Here is a 20,414-nt window from a genome sequence, read left to right as displayed (position 1 = left end):
ATCTTTGTTAGACACCAAGTCAAGCTTCGAATATTTTTCTTTCTGAAAGGCTGTAGGACAAGAAGACCATACCCTAAAACCTCCTTTGCTTATTTCTACCAATATTACATGACAGGATGGGACAAGTTTTGTATTTTGCATTCTCTCCTCTGAATCTCACTCAGCAGAAAATGGGCAATCTCGTTCCTGCTATCTATTTAACCACTGTTTCCATTTGGTAGTCTTTTTCAGAAACATTGTATGAATAAATACATGCTTTTAGAAGCATATCTGAACATACAATCTGAAACTCTGAAATAATTCATTTACTTAACCTGCATCTCCCAAATACTTCCAAACATTTCACTTTCTCCATGGTTACTTAATTCTTTTATGATTTTTTTTTTAAAAAGGCTGAGAAAGAATAACAAAACCTATTTTTGTAGAGAAGTTATTTTAATACTATTGACATTTGAAACTGGAAAAGCAGCATGACTTCATTCCATTTAGAAAACACTTCCTCACTAGAAGAGCATTTTAGGGTTTGTTTTTCCCAGTTATTAATTTGCAGTACTATCCAGAAAATTATCCCTGTAAACAATGACTCAAAAGATCATTTAACCAGTAATTAACAACAAAAGTCCACCAGCAATTAACAGCAAAACATGATCATAATATTTAACACTGTTGAGACTGGTACAATTTGCCTTCTGTTTTTTCTGTAAGTGGATATTTTGCCTAACAAGAGAAAGACAGTGATGTTTCCTTCACTGAAGCAACTGCAGTAAAATAATTCTGGCAACAGGCTTAATATGGAACAGGGCGGGCAGCGGGGGTGAGAAGCATCTACAACACTCATGTTCCCAAGATCTGTGAAGTGAACAAATGAACACTCTACAAGCACCTTTTTCCAATTTATTTACAAGAAACTTTACTGCTTTCTTTCATTTGAATTTAGCTATATAAAGCACATCTGTTTCAAGTTTGGTACTATTTTACACCACAACCCATCTGTTTTTGAAAGCAACCAGTTCTTGCAATGGCATAACCAAAGGTGGCCAGACTGCCAAACCCTGAATGAGGGAAGGTTATGCTTTTTTTTTTTCCCCTCTTTTAAATGAGAGAGCTGGAAGAGAAAGATTAACAATTTATGTCAAAGTAACCAAACTGATTTATCAGTTAACACAGTAAAGTCTATTTAATAATAAACAGTACATAACATCAGTTTTCCTCCTGAATGATTTATCTAAAACACCCTCTTCTGTTTGGTTTGGGTTTTCTTAAATGTTTATTCAAATTGTGTACTTATTACTGAGATTAGCATCTATCAACACCCTCAGGACTTGGTTCAACTGTGCATATGTTTAAAGTCTGCCATTTAGCAAGACATGCAGTAAAAAGAAAGAATTTTTTAAAAATATATTTTTACATTTTAACACATAGTGGCATGTACCAAAAATTGAAGCTCAAACTAATTTTGAATCTGAATTTAAAATTGACTTACTATAACTATTACAGACTAAGAAAATACATGTAATCTTGGGTTCCCAGAGCAGGGGTTTGCTCTCAAATACTAACATGTTTTCTGACAGACTACTCTTCAGAAAAATGAATTGTGGACTTCTTTTTCTGGGGTAATTTCTCTAGTATCCTTGGTTTGCCATAATATATAAAAAGCTCCCTAATGTATGATCTATAATCTTAGGTACTGGTCCAATTTTTAAATATTTTTTTCTAAAAATTATTGCAAAGTTCCTTTTTAAAGTACAAAAATCCTCCTTTCACATGTGAATCTTCTATGATTTTCAATGAGAGCAAATCATGGCTGTCAACAAACAGAATACAGAAATAAAGGATAAAAGAAGAATTAAGAGTACCTGTCACCACAAAAAACACGGGGAGTTTTTCTGTCATAAGCGCTTTCACATCTAAATCTAGGGTCCATTTCTTCACTTATCTCAGGATCATAGTCCATTCTGTAGTATCTTCTACCAAAATCACGATCTTCATCAAGTCTGTGATGCTTCCTAACAGGAATTACAGATTGGCTAGCAAATCCACGATATCTTCGATTGGGAACATCCAAATCTTCATCAAGTCTTTTATTTAATAGTCGACTTCTTAATTCAACTTCATCATCTAGCCTATGATACCTGTCTTCCTCTGGCCATCTCTTACTTAGCAGCTCTTCATAACCTTCTGTGGAAGTAAAGGCATCCTTCTTGGGAGGTTCTGTGCCTGTATTACAGGGTTGTACTTCTGTATGTAGTTCTGACTGAAGCCTGGTAACAGCAATAGGTTTTTTATTCCTGTCCATCTCATTCTGTTTAATGGAAAAAGAGTATTAAAAGATCTGAATATAAACAAATCACATTGAGCAAAAACTTGACTTTGTACTTCTTCAAACATTCCCTAAACAGGTATTGGAGAAAAGATAGAAGGTGAGCAAGAAAAATACTTCGAGGAGGACTTAAAAGCTAGGGTTTTTTTTTTTTCTTGAGGAAAAAAAAAGCACTCTTTCTCTTATCTAATGTTTTTCAGAAGAATGGCTATCAATCCTGGACGAGCCTTTTACAAACTTCAATTTGACCTTCAGATTCAGAGGTGCAAAGAATCAAAAAACACTTTGAACTTTATACCAAATCAAGAGACTAGGTATCTTTATTCTATCCAGATTCCGGCAAGTCGGTAATACTTCTTCTTTGTGAACACAACCTTTTAACCTGACCATTTCTTAATCTACTTCTTTGTTCCCCAGGAGATGTCACTATGAGAAAGGATAGTTTAGTGGATAAAAAGCAACCCTATGACACACTGGACCAGTGTTCAATACACAGTTCTATCAAACAGCATGGTTTTGGATAAATCTTGTAGTATTTCTGTGCACTGATCTTTCATCTGTGGAATAACGGTAACAGTAACTCATTCTTTACAAAATGTAATGAAAAATAAATTAAAGATGCAAATGACACCAAACTGGGAAGAGGGATCAATATACTAGAGGGTATGACTGCCACTCAGAAGGGTCTTGACAAACTGGAGAAATATGCTGACAAAAAGCTCATGAAGATCAACAAATGCAAAATTCTGGATCTGAAACAGAATAATACCATGCGCCAGTACAGGCTGGGCACTGACCATCTAGAAAGCAGTTTTGCAGAAAAAGACCTGGGTTAGTGGTGGGCAACTAGCTGAACATGAGTCAGCAGAGCACCCTGGCAGTGATGACAGCCAATCACACCCTGGGCTGCATTAGCAAAAGTGTCATCAGCAGGTCAAGGGAAGAGATCCTTCTCCTCTGCTCAGTATTTGTTCAGTACTCAGATTCTGGTGTAGGGTGCCCAGTTTCCCCGTCTCCCCATGGATACTGATGAACTGGAGAAAGTGCAAAGTATGGCTACTGAGATGGTTAAGGCACTTGAGCTCATAAAGGAGAAGGTGACAGAGCTGGGTTTGTTCAGCCTGGAAAAAGAAGGTTAAGGAGGGTATGTATGGGGGCAGGAGGAACTAGTAATTGCAGTGTCTACCTAACGAGGGGTTACAGACATGCCAGAATCGTGTTTTTCAAAGAACCAATGGTCACAAATTGCAGCAGAGGAAATTCCAATGTGATACAGAGGGAAAGAAGTTCAGATCTAGTGGTTAAGCAGTGAACAGGTTGCCCAGAGGAACCGTGGATTCTCCATCCTTTCAAAACTCAACCAGACAAAGCCTGACCAACCTGATTGTGCTGGTTTTGGCTGGGATAGAGTTAATTTTCTTCATAGTAGCTAGTAGGGGGCTGTGTTTTGGATTTGTGCTGAAAACAGTGTTGATAGTACAGGGACGTTTTCGTTACTGCTGAGCAGTGCTCACACCACCCCGCCAGCAAGTAGGCTGGGGGTGCACAAGAATTTGGGAGGGGACACAGCTGGGACAGCTGACCCCAGCTGACCAAAGGGATATCCCATACCATGTGACGTCATGCTCAGCATATAGAGCTTGGGGGAAGAAGGAGGAAGGAGGGGACATTCACAGTGATGGTGTTTGACTTCTCAAGTAACCGTTAGGCATGATGGAGCCCTGCTTTCCTGGGGATGGCTGAACACCTGCCTGCTGAGGTAAAGTAGTGAATGAATTCCTTGTTTTGCTTTGCTTGCGCGTGTGGCGTTTGCTTTACCTCTTAAACTGTCTTTATCTTAACACTCGAGTTTTCTCACTTTTAACCTTCACATTCTCTCCCTCATCCCACCGGGGGTGGGGAAGCGAATGGCTGGATGGTGCTTAGCTGCCTACTGCCACACAAACCAAAGGCCTCAGCTCAGAATCTAAGTTCAATTATGCATGTGCCTAGCTCATTTTCAGTAGTAAAGACTTTTTTTTTTTTTTTTTTTAATTCACAACTGCACAGCACCATATACTGGACAACTAGCACTTGCCTTGCTTTCTTATGAACTGGAGACAGACTGAGGAAAAAGCAACTACAAATAAAAGCTAAAGAACACTGTGTGGAGCTCAACATTTTGTCCAAAGAGACAGCTTTTTTTGGCCACCACTTATGACCAAGAACAATGCAGGGACTTACTTCAGACACACAGAAGAATGAAAGCATCCTTCTACCAGACAGACATGACTGAAGTAGGAATCAAAAACTGTACTGTATGACTCATAACCAGCACTTGCTAGATATATTAGTAAAACTGTGGCCTAATTGAACAACATTCTTTGCTTTTTCTGTCTTACTCTGTATATCTTAGTCAATGATAAAACAATTGACAAGATCATTTATGTTCTTCTTTGTATCAGCTTCAGTAAAACTGTATTACCTCTGTGTTTTTCTTCCCTAATTTCCTTAGCCTTTCATTCCATTCTTCTTTATCCCTGAGATATTGATTGTACTCCTTGTTTCTTTCAAGCCGTAGTTTCTCCTAAAACAGGCATTGAAAAGGGCATTATAATTTTGCATTTTTGAGGAGTGTCTTTTAACTTGATCGAACTGCAGTACTAAATTAATACAAGCGAGCTGTGTGCTTGCCCTCCCCCTTCTTTGTGTTGTACAAATAGGGCTTGAATTGCTTTAAGGTTTTTGTTCATTCTTGAACATAGTACTTTCTCTTAATCTGAAATCTCTAAGTAGAAGTCAGCTTCTTGGCCATGAAGTCTAGTCCCCAGTAATACTACTGTGTATCAAGTTCCATCTTAAAACCAGTTAGGTTTCCTCCTGCTAAATCTATTCCAAAATTGTTCCAAAGCCTCACTCCTTTGACAATTACAAATCACCTTCTAATTTCCAATCTGAATGTATTTACAAATTATTTTTAAACAAATGACATTTTTTTGTGTGTTAAGGTTACTTGTGACTTGCCCCACTCATAATTAAAACAGGACAACAAATACATGTATAAACAAGATGTGTCAATTATAGCTTAGGATATAACTTGAACAGTCGAATTCAAATAAGCAGTTAAGCTGACTGCAAAAAGAGTCAAAAGCACAAAGAATGCAAGGAAAATGAAGAAAAACATGATCTATCCACCTTGTCCTAGCTGCTTTTGCAAGGTGACAACATTTATAACCGGCTTGCTCAGGTCTAAAAATATGCAGGAATTGTACATCAATAGCTTAGTAATATAATATGAAATACAAAAGTCTCCAGGTAAAGCAAACTCTAATTTGCATTATTTCCTGATATTAGTACCTTATGTTTAGAGCATGGGATATGTCTTATACTATCTCATTCCAACCATCATATAAATGAAAAAAAGAGAATTATATTACAATATTACAAAGCATGCTCTTTTCCACTGCAGTATTTTCTAATACAAATTAAAAGGTATTAAAAATCTGAACATTATATATAAATTTATTTTCCCATGAACAAATTTCAAACAAAAATAATTTACGCCTCAAACACCATGGAAATACGAGCTTAATAACAGTTTTGCAAATGAGACCAATGTGCTCCAAAACTGATTTTTTTTCCAAAATTTGTGTCTATAGGTTTTCTGACAGTGACAATATAAACCTGCAGACAGCTATGAAAGCTGCCTAAGGGGTATTTTCCAAAGCTGAGAAACTAGCATTGTCTTTAACAGGTGGCAAAACACTCAGCAGAAAATTCAATATGCTGCGTGACTGCACATTTTACCTAATAGAGGAAACCAAAATGCAGATGTGTTAACCTCTAATCATTATCTGCCCAGAGGCTAACCGTTTAGCAGGGCACAGTGTGACATCTTCTGGCAGCTTTTAGGTTCTGCAATAGCAATAAATAAATGGGTAAAATGGATATAACTCACTTGTACAGAAAATCTCAACGAACGTTGAGTCACTAAGACATAAAACCATCAGTGAACAGGTATGTTCCCAGTTCAGATAAGTCTTTAATTTCCACAGAATTAATCAAAGATACTTTATCTTTCACTGTTTCAGCATACGTACTCACAAGGCTTAACACAAGGTTCACGAGAACTTGAAGCTAACATAAACTCAGCACAAATGCACGCTACTACTGAGAAGGAGTCCTTTCCACTTTCTAGGCATTTCATTCTTGCTGTCTTCCTTTGTATTAACACCAGTATAATTTGGAGTTTGGGGCTATTTCATAACAGCAATTTTCACCTAATTTCAGTTCTCACCTTGCTCCTCATATGGCCAAACATTATCACCAGCAGAAGAAAGGCAGAAAGCATAAGCAAGCACAGCAAGGGCAACACCAACACATTCCATAGCAGAAGTCTTGCACCAGACAACAGTGATAGCATAGTCCCAAACACAGAGCAATAATACAACTGCAAGGCAACACAGCTTAAAAAAAAAAAAACAAAACCAAATAAAACCCCCAAGAGTGCAAGAGTCCAGACCTCCTCCAGCAACACAGTTTTTCTTTCTGCCTTGCATCTTGTTGGGGCTTGACTGAGCCTAACAACCAAGCAGTGGTGTTTGCCGAGTCAGCAAAAATATTTGCTAAATTACAATGTTTCTGCTGATCAACTTCCTGGATCAATTTACAAGCAAACACAAGAAAGGAACTGGGAATATAAGGCCAACAGTGTGAGGGCAGAAGGAGAGGTGACCCCTGTATGACTGATTTAGGCTTTCACAGAATCATACTATGCATCAGAGTAATGGATCAGAGGTTAAGAAAATCCACACATGCATGTTGCATCTTCATATTCTAACCTCCATGAACCTCCAATAGCAGAGACTGTTATGGCTGGTATCTTTCTCCAACATATGAAGGCAAGACTATAAACTGGTAAGAAACCTCAGGGAGATCAAAGGGGCTAAATGCAGAGAGAAAACGTGTACTCCTTTCACAAAACACATTAGTATCTGTGCTCTCAAAGTAAGATTGGAAATTGGGAAGATTCCTATATTAACAGAAGGTAATACGTGAAATACCAGATCAGCTTTTGTTTAGATTCCTGGATTTCTCTGTTCAAAAAAATCACATGAGCATAAGCAGGTAGGTTAAGTGTACATAAAGACATCAAAACAAATTGTGTACAGCAGAAAGCACACTTCCTTTAGTTCTGGTAGGAACTGATTAAGAATATCTCTGTAGAAACAACTACAGGCAAATATTTTTAAAATTATCCCCAGGCTGCTGTAAGAAGAGTAATAAATTAGAAAAGTATATATATAATTATAAGAAAAACAATGTCCTTTATTAGATCAATATTTATTGCTGAACAAAACCCAAGCACAACCACTAGAGCTCTGGAACACACCAAGTGCCCTGCAGGTGTGAATTAAAAGTAGCAAACCACAAAGTAGTATCAGTATATAATTACACGTCATTATCTAAAAAGTAAGAATACAGGTAACATAGGATTAAAAATTTAAAAACATTAACAAAATTTAAAGACTTTACTTTTCTGAAAACTATTCTAATGACCACCTCCAAAAATGTTCACTTGTAAACAGTGTAAAAAAACCCAATGAAACAAAAAAAACTTAAGTGGAAATAATTTTTCCAGAACAGTTTAAACATCCAGGTTCATTTTCAAGTTGTACACCACCTAGTTAATTTCCTCCAGATATTTACCTTGGCAGATCTTCGCTCATCAATAGGAAGAGATAATCCCTGAGTATACGGATCTACTTCACCAGTAGTCAGATAATTTTTCTATATTAAAGAAAATAAAAATCATTCAATATATTTTAAAACACCACATCTTACTTGCTGAATAGTTGTTAGGAATTATATTTTTCTGAAATAATGAAATAAAGACTGAAGACAACCTTCACATTTTGAAAATGTAGGATGTTTTTAGAACACATGAATAAAATGAAGTCAAGGAATGTGGCTTTGTCAAGCTTTAAGCTTGAGTTTGACAATGTTTGTAACTTCTTTGCTGTTACACTAGTTCAAGGATTACATAAATTAGTGTCTGTATATTAAAAAAAAATTTTTTTATTCAAAAAAACCCCACCATTACTCAATTCTCCTGTAAGCAAGTAGCATAAGCACAAGCATCTGTACAAGCATAGGAGGAATTTTCCAAGACACTACCTTACTTGAGATGAAAAATTGATTTTTCTAACTGCAAAAAACATATGTCTACCTCTTATTTTAATAGATGGAATCCATCCTAACGCTAGCACAGTCACCACTCTGCATCTCAGCACTGTTTTCTACAACAGCACTCCCCAAACTTTTCAGGATAATGACCCATCACCAAATCCTGCAATTCCTTACAGATCATCAGTCACTTTCAGAACAGAACTTTCTGTTGAAACCACTATGTTGTTGCTCCATATAGCTCCCTGTGCCGCAGCTTGCGAACCGGGCTGCGCAGCAAGTCAAAGTACCAGCCTTTCAAATCAAACGCCAATGCTGGAACAGGTCCTTAGCTTCCAGGTCTAGTGGCTCTTCATACATCACTCATTTACTAAAAGCATCCCCAGGCCATACTCAATCACCTGTGTTTTATAAATCCGATTATCTTTAATAAAAAGATCATCTATTTGTGTGGCATGGGTTGATGAGGGGAATGGGTTAGATATGGTATTTCACTAGCATTGTTTCCTTCCATTATCTGCATCACAACAGAGCTTAAAAGCTTAGAGGCATGTCAACAGGTAAGAGCTCTACCTGTTCCAGTACAAAACCACATCATTGTGAATTATATTTCACAACTACACATTAAAAGATTTAAGGGATTTAATAACCATGCAAATATTCAAGCACTGAGACAACTAGATTAATATGGAGAGCTAAGTTATTTTTACCAGAAAAAGTAAATAAATTGTAATCCTCATTATTAAGTAATTCCTTTCACACTTTAAACACATCTGTAGAGATTAGCTCTGATCTTAAAAAGGTATTTGCCAAAAATCAGAAGCTGATACGGAACCTGTATTTTCTATGTAAGCGAGACTAGACAGACAAGTTATTAACCAAAATATTATCACCGTAAGAGCTGCTAAAAGTTGCACTATCTCTTTATGTGAGGAAAAGAAATTAGAGATTGTTATCCTATCACTTCCTCAGGCCTTACAAGCTTAATACAGCTAACGTGTACTGCATTAAAAAACCCCCACCCTTGTAAACCTAAATTTGTAAAACTGAAGTTCAATTGAGAAAAAAACACTAGAAGTTAATGTAAAAATTATATTATTTGGGTACTTTGGTGAGAATTACAAAACATTAAGTTTTAACACAATATTCTAACTTTGAAAATAATCTGAAGCTTAAGATTAAACAAGAAGCAACAATTATATAAGAATCATTTTGGTTGCAGGTTAAGAAGCCAGTTAATTTTGCTGTTACTATTGTTATTCAGGAATCCTAGTGCATGCTACTGTAGTTAATTTGTATCATATGTACATTATTCAGAAAAAACAGAAGGTTGTGTTTCTATCATGTTACCTCCCAGTCCTTTACTGAAGTTGCTTAATTCGAACAACCTGGATAGTGTTAAATTTGAAAATTATATATACATGGCAGTATAATTATATAAATAATTAAAAATCACTGTAATTGAACAAAGCTTGCAAAAATGTGCCTCTGGTATTATTTTTTCCTCACAATACTTGTATTCTTGCGTTCTGGCCACTAGGTGCTGAAGAACTGGCTCTACCCCTTTCATAAGCACCACTGATGAGATTTCACAGGGGTAGGGAAGAAAAAAGCCCTGCCTCTGGTTCTGAAGACATATTATATTTCAGAGTTTATGATTTTATTCCAGCTTTATAAAGCACGTATATCAAGAAAAAAATATCTGAACTCATAACATCTATGTAACTGTAAGCCTTGAAGCAAATGTCTACTAAAAGAAAAACTTTTGTAGAGTCAGCATTAGACTGCAACAATAGCAATTGCAAAGGAAAAAAAGAAATCAACAAATGTTTTAAAATCTTATTAATGGAAAATAATAAATATAAGCAATTATTTTGCACAAAGCAAACAATGCTGTTAATCACAACTAATCACTACAGCATGCACAAATGCACGAAGCACAAAATAGTAATTTTTTTTTAAATTCAAAGAGCACAAAGCTTTCAAATAAAGCAAAAAGCAACTAATTTGAAGAAAAAAAAAAAGATATTGCAGGCACCCTACCTTTCTTTTTGCCTGTGAAATACCCTAAAAGTAAGGGAAAAGATACTATTCAAAAAGAGTCTTTCATTCAAAAATATTTGACTTAACAAAAAAGACTTCTTTTCTTAAAGCCAATCCATTCTTTCATTTTAATAACTAAAGACACTGATAATTAGCATTTTCAGACAACAGAAATCATTTGGTTCCTGATTTTCTGTTTGACTAAGAAGGGATACAGAATATTCCCAAGATTATGACATTTCATACACACCATTTCAATTTTAAATTTACTGTGATATTTAATAAATCATGCTAAGCAGAACATCAAGGGGTTTTTATTTCTAAAATGGAAAAGAAGCTGTCAAAGGGAGTCACACTAATTATAGGAATATTCTTACCTGACTTACAGACCACAGAATACATAAGTACTTAAGGAAGTAACAGATGATATTTTAAATTCTTAAGAAAAAACTAAGAAAGAAGTAGAGACAAATAAATGAAAGTATTCAGAATAAAATGCAGTACGTAGTATGTAGTCTCGTGGCAATGAGATCTGTAGAAGCCTAAAATATATAACCCTTCCTAGCAGTGACATTTTGAAATCACTTTTACTCAAGTCTTCGAAATCAGCCATCGCTCATAATGAATGCCTTCTTATAACGATTTTCCACAGGTTTGATTAATTTTCATTCAATTAAAATGAGTGAGTCATTTTAAAAGATTCACTAAATTCAGGCAACCAGACAAGAAGATTTACCTGAGAAAGATACCGCCTATAATCTTGTCTAAGTTCCTCTTTGAGTTTATGTTTTTTCCGTTCACATTCTTCTCCAAGAGGTAAACTCAAGCCATAGTCACCTGAAAGTTTAACGCCATTAAATATTATTATTCTACTATTTTGTATCAATACAAAGCACATCCTGCAAAAGCTACATCTGGACTTTTATTAAACATCAGCAATAAAAAAAATTAACTATGCAACCAGCAATTACAAAACAGCTGAAACAAAAACCACCTTCTCTGTATGAGTAGTTAGGTGGGAAGCACAGAAAAATGGATTGGTTTTTGGATGTTAGGTTTCCTCTAGTCCTTGCGCTTTTGCTCCCCAGTAGGAAAAAAATGCAACATAAACTGAATTTATTTGGATAATTTGACAAATAGTATAAAATAACCTAAATATTGTAGGTATTTCTTCTGTCAATGTATGTTTCAAAGGAAATCTCCTTTGACGTGTTAGTTTCTAAACTACTCTGATATTCTAAGCTGCGCTTATCACACATTATAAAATATACTTCACAAGCAGAAAGCAACAAACATTTTGTTTAGCACGAAGCATATAAAAAATATGTTGGCTCCCACACAACTATAAGGAATCTGACCATATGATAATAGTAATCAGTTTTTCCTTCCACCTCAGTGTTTTTAATTGTAGCAGACCCAAAATACACATTTAGTACTTTTCCAAGATTACTGTCAGGTCTCATAACAGCTGCACTCTTAAAATATAATGCTATGCAAGTTGCTTGTTGTTCCCAAAATACATTTTAAAGTACTCTATTAAGAAATATCCTCTGCCCCAGAAGCCCAGGTGTGCAGCCACTTTTACCGCTCTCCACACAAAACCACACAACAAGAGACATAGATTGCAACTGTTTTTTTTATTTCCTATGGTTTATCTGAAAGCATTTCTACATGTTGTAGCCTGTGTAAAATGAGTAGCAAGGAGTAAGAGGGAAGAGAGTGATATTCAAGTTTTGCTCTTACATCAGTCCCAATTTTTCACAGGAAATTATTGTTGGATTAACTACAGGAAACCAAGAAAAAAATCAAAAGCACCTAACACATCAGAGTGAAGAAGATTCATTCAGTAACTTCACAGATGCCAGAAAAATTTAGTACAGAAAAAAATCAGCGAGAATCAAGTGCTTTGATTCCCATACGTGAAGTATTCAAACAAAAGAGGATTTAAAGTTATTTTTATTACAGAATACCTTTTTTGGCCACCAGAAAAGCACTGAGATAACAATTATGGGTAGCCATTTAGAAGTTAGCTGAAAACTACCTACTTCAAAAACTTACTTTAAGAGAGCCTAGCAGGTCAAAAATACTCCAGTTAACATACATTCATCCTAATTTCGTGCACAATCTGTCTTCATTCTTCCATCAGAATGAGATATACTTCCTTCTTCACTCGTTTTCTGCTTTTTTTTTTCTCAACCCCCAATGGTAGGGAGGTTGGAACTAGATGATCTTTAAGGTCTCTTCCCACCCAAACCATTCTATGATTCTATGATTTTGTTTATTCTGTATTTGCTGTATTTATTTGCCATTTCACATTCTGATAATCACACAAAATCACAGTGACAACCTTTTTTTTTAGGAAAAAAGTTAAGGTTTTTAATGCATTTTTACATAAAAGTTTGCATGCATTTAATATGTTGAGAAATAACTGTAACTTCATTTAGCCTGCTTCTCAACACTACTGCTAGAACTATAGAACATACTTAGCAGATACCAAGGAGCAAGTCCCTGTCTAATTTAATCCCAAGGAAATTACATTGCTTTAAAGCAGAACCAGCCAATAATATCAACAACCATCCACTGATAGCCAAATGTGTTCACCGCCCAAATTATTATTATCCAATGTGCTGCTTTTGGCTGGGAGAGAGTTAATTTTCTTCACAGTAGCTGGTATGGGGCTGTGTTTTGGATTTGTGCTGAAAACTGTGTTGATAACACAGGGATGTTTTCATTATTGCTGAACAGTGCTGACACAGAGTCAAGGCCTTTGCTGGTGGGGTGGTGTGAGAAGCATAGAGTAGGCTGGGGGTGCACAAGAAGCTGGGATGGGACACAGCCGGGACAGCTGACCCCAACTGACCAAAGGGATATTCCATACCATATGGCGTCATGCTCAGCAATAAAACTAGAGGGGAGGTTGGTGGGGACACCACTGCTCAGGGGCTAGCTGGGCATCAGTCAATTGGTGTGAGCAATTGTTTTCATTTGCATTACTTGTCTTTCTTGGGTTTTATTTCTCTCTCTTTGTTATTTTCCTTTTTTTACAGTTTATTTATTATTATTATTTTATTTCAATTATTAAACTGTTTTATCTCAACCCATGAGTTTTCTCACTTTTACCCTTCCGATTCTCTCCCCCCATGTCGTTGGGGAGGAGTGAGCAAGCAGCTGGGTGGTGTTTAGTTGCCAGCTGGGGTTAAATCACTACACAGCAATACCTACTTGCTGCTTTTCATTTAAGACCACCTGAATGCCTCTCATCTGTAATACGTCATTATGTGTGTTACTATATGTAGGTGTCAACAGTTAAGCCCAACTTATAATAATAAACACAATATGACATGCTATTATAACTCTCCAACAAGAGATAAAATTATTTTAATATTAAAATAGCTTAAGTGTTATGTAGTGGTCTGTCACAGCCATTGGGATACTATCTACTGCATTATATTTTCTGTATCACGTTTCCACACTTAAGCAGAGAATTATCAATACCAGGACTAACCTGTTGATCACAATAAAACTGCCAAAAATGTGAGGTAGATACTTATTCAAGTGCTGTCCTCTAACCAAGTTTATCTATTATGACTTCTGGCAGCAAGAAATATTCAATTATCATTTCAGGTAATTTTTAGTGAAGTTTTCCTGTAAAGGTTTTAGAGGAGCTTGCCTTGCTGATGGCTGGAAGTTCTACTTATACAACATCCTTATAAAAAACATGTTTTTATTTATGCAGATAAGATCAATTCAGGCCCTCAGATTCACAAGCTCAGGCTCCGTTTTTTAATTTAAGACACGCACTTTTCTGGTCACAAATTCTGTTACAATTATAGAGGGGATATAAAATTAAGTGTAGCAGGAGTACTTATTTAAAAGATAGATTAGATTGGTATTATGTAAACAACATCAAATACCCATTGACGTATCTTCTTTAAAATAAAAGGACAGCTTTTACTCCCCCTGGAAGCTGCAGAATTACACCAGAATTACAGTAAGCACAGTATGAAAATTAATGAGGTACAAAACCAAAGTGTCTACACATGACAGAAAAGAGTCACCTATCGACAAGAAGTAGCATACAGAAAAGCTGAAGCTGTCAAGACAAACCTGAGCTACACAAGTGTAACTAAAGAAAAACAGAAGTGCCTACAGAAAGGAGATGGTAGGACAAGTAAGGAAAGGTGGCACTTTACAGAACAGCAAAATGGAGAAAGGAACACTATCACACATTTTCAAACAGAAATCACAAACACAGAGAAAAGAAGAGAATAGGACAATATATATTTTTAAAGAAAACTGTGATTAAACCGATAGTCACAGCAAAACAAATCTAACCATTTCACTTGGTTAAGATGTCAACCAAAACTAAGTGCTTGTTCTTTCCTTGTATAATAAATGACTACACTGTAACAAAATTACAAAAGCAATACCATCAGTTCAGTACTCTATGACTAAACATTTAAAAGACACTTAGCATTTAAAAGAAAAATTATTTTAACTGTGTGCATTTTAGCCCAGTTGGACGAGGACTCTTAAGCTTAGAGGCTGAAAGAAAAGGCATCCTTACTTCACTGGCACAAAGTACAGGGAACATATCCTTTTGCAGTAAAGTCCAGATGAAAGACGGTCTTCCAAAGCTTTTGCTCCACCCAAATACAACAGGAAAGGACAGATCATCTCTCAAGGACTAGCAAGCAGCTTTTTTTCCTGTTTTTTTGTTTGTTTTGTTTTTTTAATGGAGCTATCTTCACAAGAAGAAAAAGAAAGTGCTTGGCATATTTTCCTTGTTCAAAAAAAAAAAAAGCGTAACTACAAAAAAAAATTCCACACAGTCCCAAAACGTTTGGAAGACTGAATAATTGGTAGGCACTTGTATTATAATGATCATCTTATAATTAAAGATCCAAAGCAGTAATTCCATTCCAAAAATTCTCAAAGGTAATTAAACGCTACTTAAATCTAGAAGACACATAAAAAAAATATACTATACCTAAAGGATAGTTCTGTTGACTATTTGGAGGTATATTTTCTTTAGTCATGGAGATTAACATTTTGTTAGTCTCGGAAAGCTTCTCTAATTCCTTATTCTGAAAACAAAACAAAACGTTTTGCTATATCACGAGGTAGAAGAAATATCACATATAAAAACAACATTATTAACGTAATTATTAGCACTGGAAAACAGAGAGATTGAAAGTGATGTTGGATTAACACATTAAGAACCTATGCATTTCATTAATACTACCAAAAAAGTAGTTCTCCTCTACGACACAGTAATTATTAGTTCAATATATTCAATATATTTGATGTCATGAAATATGTTGACAATACATATTGTGACTTATGTCATAAACCGTATGTCTTAATCCACAATTGTTTCATAGTTTACACATATCCTCTCCGGTTTTTTATGGGGGCTGATTTGACATACTGCACCCTGCTTGAAACTGTGAAAGAATCACAGGGTATTACATGGCAAGTTTAACACACCTGTTCCCTGTAACTACACTTTCACCATACAGCTTAGAACTTTATCGAACTATAGGTTGGAAACATTCTCCTTGTCTTTAAACTTGCTCTGAGCAGAGGAGGCAAAAATAAAGGAAGCCCAACTCCTCACAGCTACCTAAGAATTAACTTTCTGGTGTGAATTAATAAAACTTTCTGGAGACAATTATTATAACTACGTAAAAATAATTTTATTACCCACAGAAGGGGAAAGATGAATTCTCATAACCTTCTGAAGAAACAAAAGAGGGAGTGAAAACTCAACATTACAATTGCTGTTAAAAGCTCAAGCTGTTCGGGGCTTTGTAAGTCAAACAACAGACAAATTAAAACTCTTTTTTTTTACTGAGGACTTTATTTAGTTACCATAACACTTAGCTAGGTTGAATTATTTAGATATAACTTTTTGCCAGGTATTGGCACTATTAAACAACTTAATGGTGATCTGCAAATTATAAAATCTTTATAGCTTTAGAATTAGGTACTAAAATTTCTAATAGGAAAATTGTGATAAGAACAGATTGTGTTTAATTGATTGGATTAAGTAATTTGCCTTTTATATTTCCTAGTTTCCGTAACAGAAGTTTTGAGGATATTTATACCTTCCATCCCCATCCCAACACCCATGCTCTGGAGTGGGCAGAAAGCAGATCACTGCTAGTCAGCTTCCCTAGGGAGTGGGGAAGGAACATAGATAACCATTTAGAAGAGTTTTTCCACTTGTAAAATACAAACATTACTGCATATGCCTGGTGGCAAACAGGTTTTTAAAAATCTATATAAATACAGATATGAAGTATTTAAGTTAGAAATTACTTTGAATAGGTAAATCTTTAATATATACTTTAACAACAAATACAGTTTCAAGAACACAGTAAAAGCAAGCTTAAATCAAGACCCAAGCAACAGAAGTGGAAAACTATTTAATACTTAATAAAGTCTTAATAAACTATTAATAGTAATAAACTATTTAATACTCTTACCCTCATTTCCATGTAAGGTGGATCATTTTCAAGTTCTGCCTTATCTTGTGCCAGCTTGGCCTTCTGATCTTCAATAAGTTTGTCTAAATCATCTGCCATCATTTCTAAGGTTATAAAAAAGACATAGAACATTGCCTCTACATCAGAACCTCAAAAATTTAAAGCTCAATTACAGTTGCTTAAGACAGTAGTTAAGTAATACTCAAGTTTCTCTCTCAGAACAACAAATCTTAAGCTGTTTGCTGGATCAATGAAACACCTGACTCAGGAAACCCATCCATGGAGGAGATTACTTGATGTTTCACCAGAGAGAAAACTCAAAGATTCCAGATTATAAAACTGAAGATATTTCTCTAATCTTTGTTTCTAACTTGGTTAAAGTGTTTTGGGGTTGTTTTTTTTAACTGCAAGTCTACCAATGGCCCTTCACTACTACACTAGCACAAGGTTATTGTTACTGAATTATAAAATCAAACTTAAGACAACATAAAAAAATAAACAAGATAAAGGAATCGTTAGACAAAAAAGTACAAAAAGTGCAAAATACATGTATACTCTAAACCAAGGACCAAATCATACAACCAGTTCTGTGCTTAACTTACTATCACCAGAAGTCTTAAAAATCATCAAGCCTATTCAAAACTAAAAAAAAAAAAAAAAACCACAAAAAAACAACAAAGCGGAAAAAAACCCAAACAAACAAACACACACCACAAAAAAACCTGGAGCCAACAGCGTATCATTACCTCCTATACCAATAAAACAGAGGCAATAAGAACAGCTACAATTCTGCAATAATTGTAAGATCGTGGATATTGGGCAGTACTGACTTGCAATCAGACAAGCCACTCATCTGCAAGAAAACAAGTACCAAGGAACAGCTGATTACCTCTCTTCCACTTGTTGTGTATCTTGCCTATTTAGCTGAAAGCCCTTCAGAGCATTTTATTTGTGCAATGTATTGTATATTGCTGCTCCTAGATAACCTCTTATAAAAATTAAAGTGCATCAAATTTATTACAATGGGACTGTACAGAAGTTAAGGCACACACTCAGACTTTGAATGCTTTTTGTTAGGATAGTCTTCCAGAACTAAAACTACTGCAAAGCTGCATACTAAGGAACCATGGAAAGAAGAAAGACAAGCACAAAAAGAACGACTGCATACGAGCCTACTCATCCTAATCTCTACTCAGCATTTTCACCAACACCACTGGAGGAGAAGTTTTGCAAAACCAAGCCTACAGATAAAAAAATCCATGTTACATTCCACACGTAAAGGAAGCATGAAACTGAGAAGAAAATTGTGACCCTCAAATCCCTCTAATACTACCCACACAACTTAAGCAATAGGATTGCTTATGCGGGTTCCTAAGCAATCCCATCACATCCAGTATCTAAACTCAGATTGTACAGCAATTTCATTGAGGCTAATTTGTATCTTTACTTCACACACATTGTATGAAGTAAACAATAGGCAAATGATAAAAGTATATCAGAAAACATTTTCAGGAAGAAGATCAAAGAATTAAAAAAAAAACAATCAAACAAAAACCCCACCTCACAAGACCAGCGGAATAAGGTACTACATAGGTAAACATAAAATGTGTCCAGAGAGACCGAGATAAATGCTTACTGGGAAAAGTAAGACGAAGAGAAATAATGTCAAAATTCCATCAGATGAATTCAAGTAATTGCATGCTAACTTAATTTAAGGAATACATCTGCTTGATGTATTCCTTAAAATCTATTCCTTTAAACTTTCTGTCTTACATTAATGCTATTTTTTGATTCATAGTACAAATTATAATATTGTTATAAAGCAGGCAGAACTAGGACAACCTATTTACAACTGCTAGTGGTAATACAGGACAACCAATTCCAAAAATAAATTCCCCCATCTGATTTGTCCTTAATCTTTAATCTCATTAGTTTTGCACACTGATAAGGGATAAAAGAAATCTAAAAGAGGGTAAGTTTCCAGGCACTGATAAATTTTATTTAGCCTATTAGGTTACATAAGAATAACAAAAAACCTGTTCTGAAGGGGTGAAACAATCCATCATACTAAAGAATTTAAAAGTTGGTTTCATCACCTGTCCAATGCTGCATACCCACCAAGAGCAAAATTACTGCATGTAGAAGGAGGCACTGTGAGAAGCCTTCTCAAAAGCGCGTATGAATGTAACATCTACATTTCTTACCTCTACTTACAATAATATTTATAAACTCTAGGACTGTTTCCAAATCACTGTATTCCAATGGTACCAAACCTATTCTGAGAGATGGTAAAAGGAAAGGAATATTTGCAGTATATTTTCTATCTAGCATGAGGAACACAATGAATATCAAGAATTCTTACATATTCTAAGCAAGAGACTGACAATTTGAATGTGAAGCATACACTACTAAGTTCAGAAAATATACCAGTATGTAAGCAAATATCTTACTGAATATTAATCAATTTTATCATCAACTGTATCAAGTGAAGAGATCATGACTAATCAAAATAGAATAAAGAAACCATACATTTCTACCTGAAAAGAGTGCTACCGCAGTCCTTAGTTACACAGGTAACTATCTCAGAGGTGACAGCACTAAACTCACCATGAGCCATTAACTTCAAACTGGCTTCATATGACTGCACAAATAGAATCACAGAATCAACCAGGCTGGAAGAGACCTCTGGGATCATCGAGTCCAACCGTTGCCCTGACACCACCCTGTCAACTAGACCATGGCACTAAGTGCCATGTCCAGTCTTTTCTTAAACACATCCAGAGATGGTGACTCCACCACCTCCCTGGGCAGCCCATTCCAATGTCTAATGACCCTTTCTGAAAAGAAATTCTTCCTAATGTCCAACCTGAACCTCCTCTGGTGAAGCTTGAGGCTATGTCGTCTTGTCCTATCGCTAGTTGCCTGGGAGAAGAGGCCGACTCCCACTTCACTACAACCTCCCTTCAGGTAGTTGTAGACTGCAATAAGGTCGCCTCTGAGCCTCCTCCAGGTTAGACAACCCCAGCTCCCTCAGCTGTTCCTTGTAGGACAGACCCTCCAGACCCTTCACCAGCCTGGTCGCCCTCCTCTGGACTCGCTCCAACACCTCAACATCTTTCTTGAAGTGCGGGGCCCAGAACTGGACACAGTACTCAAGATGCGGCCTCACCAGTGCCGAGTAGAAAGGGACGATCACTTCCCTAGACCGGCTGGCTACGCTATTCCTAATAGAGGCCAGGATGCCATTGGCCTTCTTGGCCACCTGGGCACACTGCTGGCTCATGCTTAGCCGGCTGTTGATCAGCACCCCCAGGTCTCTTTCCGCCGGGCCTCTTTCTAACCGCTCTTCCCCCAGCCTGTAGCGCTGCATGGGGTTGTTGTGGCCGAAGTGTAAG

At 36.1% G+C, this 20,414-nt stretch overlaps 1 protein-coding gene across 6 annotated transcripts in view; it reads right to left on the bottom strand.

The window, feature by feature from the left end:
- The window catches only part of CSPP1 (centrosome and spindle pole associated protein 1), a 76,512-nt gene that overhangs the window by 54,018 nt on the left and 2,080 nt on the right, over window positions 1-20,414 (bottom strand). For 2 of the 6 annotated variants that reach the window (XM_068395990.1, XM_068395991.1), the window contains 7 exons: window positions 17,020-17,123; window positions 15,519-15,615; window positions 11,265-11,365; window positions 10,529-10,552; window positions 8,009-8,089; window positions 4,785-4,886; window positions 1,857-2,302 (listed from right to left, as the gene is read on the bottom strand). In XM_068395990.1, the coding sequence (XP_068252091.1) occupies window positions 1,857-2,302; window positions 4,785-4,886; window positions 8,009-8,089; window positions 10,529-10,552; window positions 11,265-11,365; window positions 15,519-15,615; window positions 17,020-17,121 (953 nt within the window). In that variant the 5' untranslated portion in view covers window positions 17,122-17,123. Of the gene's footprint in view, window positions 1-1,856; window positions 2,303-4,784; window positions 4,887-8,008; window positions 8,090-10,528; window positions 10,553-11,264; window positions 11,366-15,518; window positions 15,616-16,638; window positions 16,702-17,019; window positions 17,267-20,414 lie in introns of those variants that run through there. The other 4 variants (XM_068395988.1, XM_068395993.1, XM_068395992.1 and 1 more) reach the window with 4 other exon arrangements.

The sequence above is a fragment of the Nyctibius grandis genome, chromosome 3, assembly GCF_013368605.1.
Source record: "Nyctibius grandis isolate bNycGra1 chromosome 3, bNycGra1.pri, whole genome shotgun sequence".
NCBI lineage: Eukaryota > Metazoa > Chordata > Aves > Nyctibiiformes > Nyctibiidae > Nyctibius > Nyctibius grandis.
This window is presented reverse-complemented; position numbering and strand designations above follow the sequence as displayed.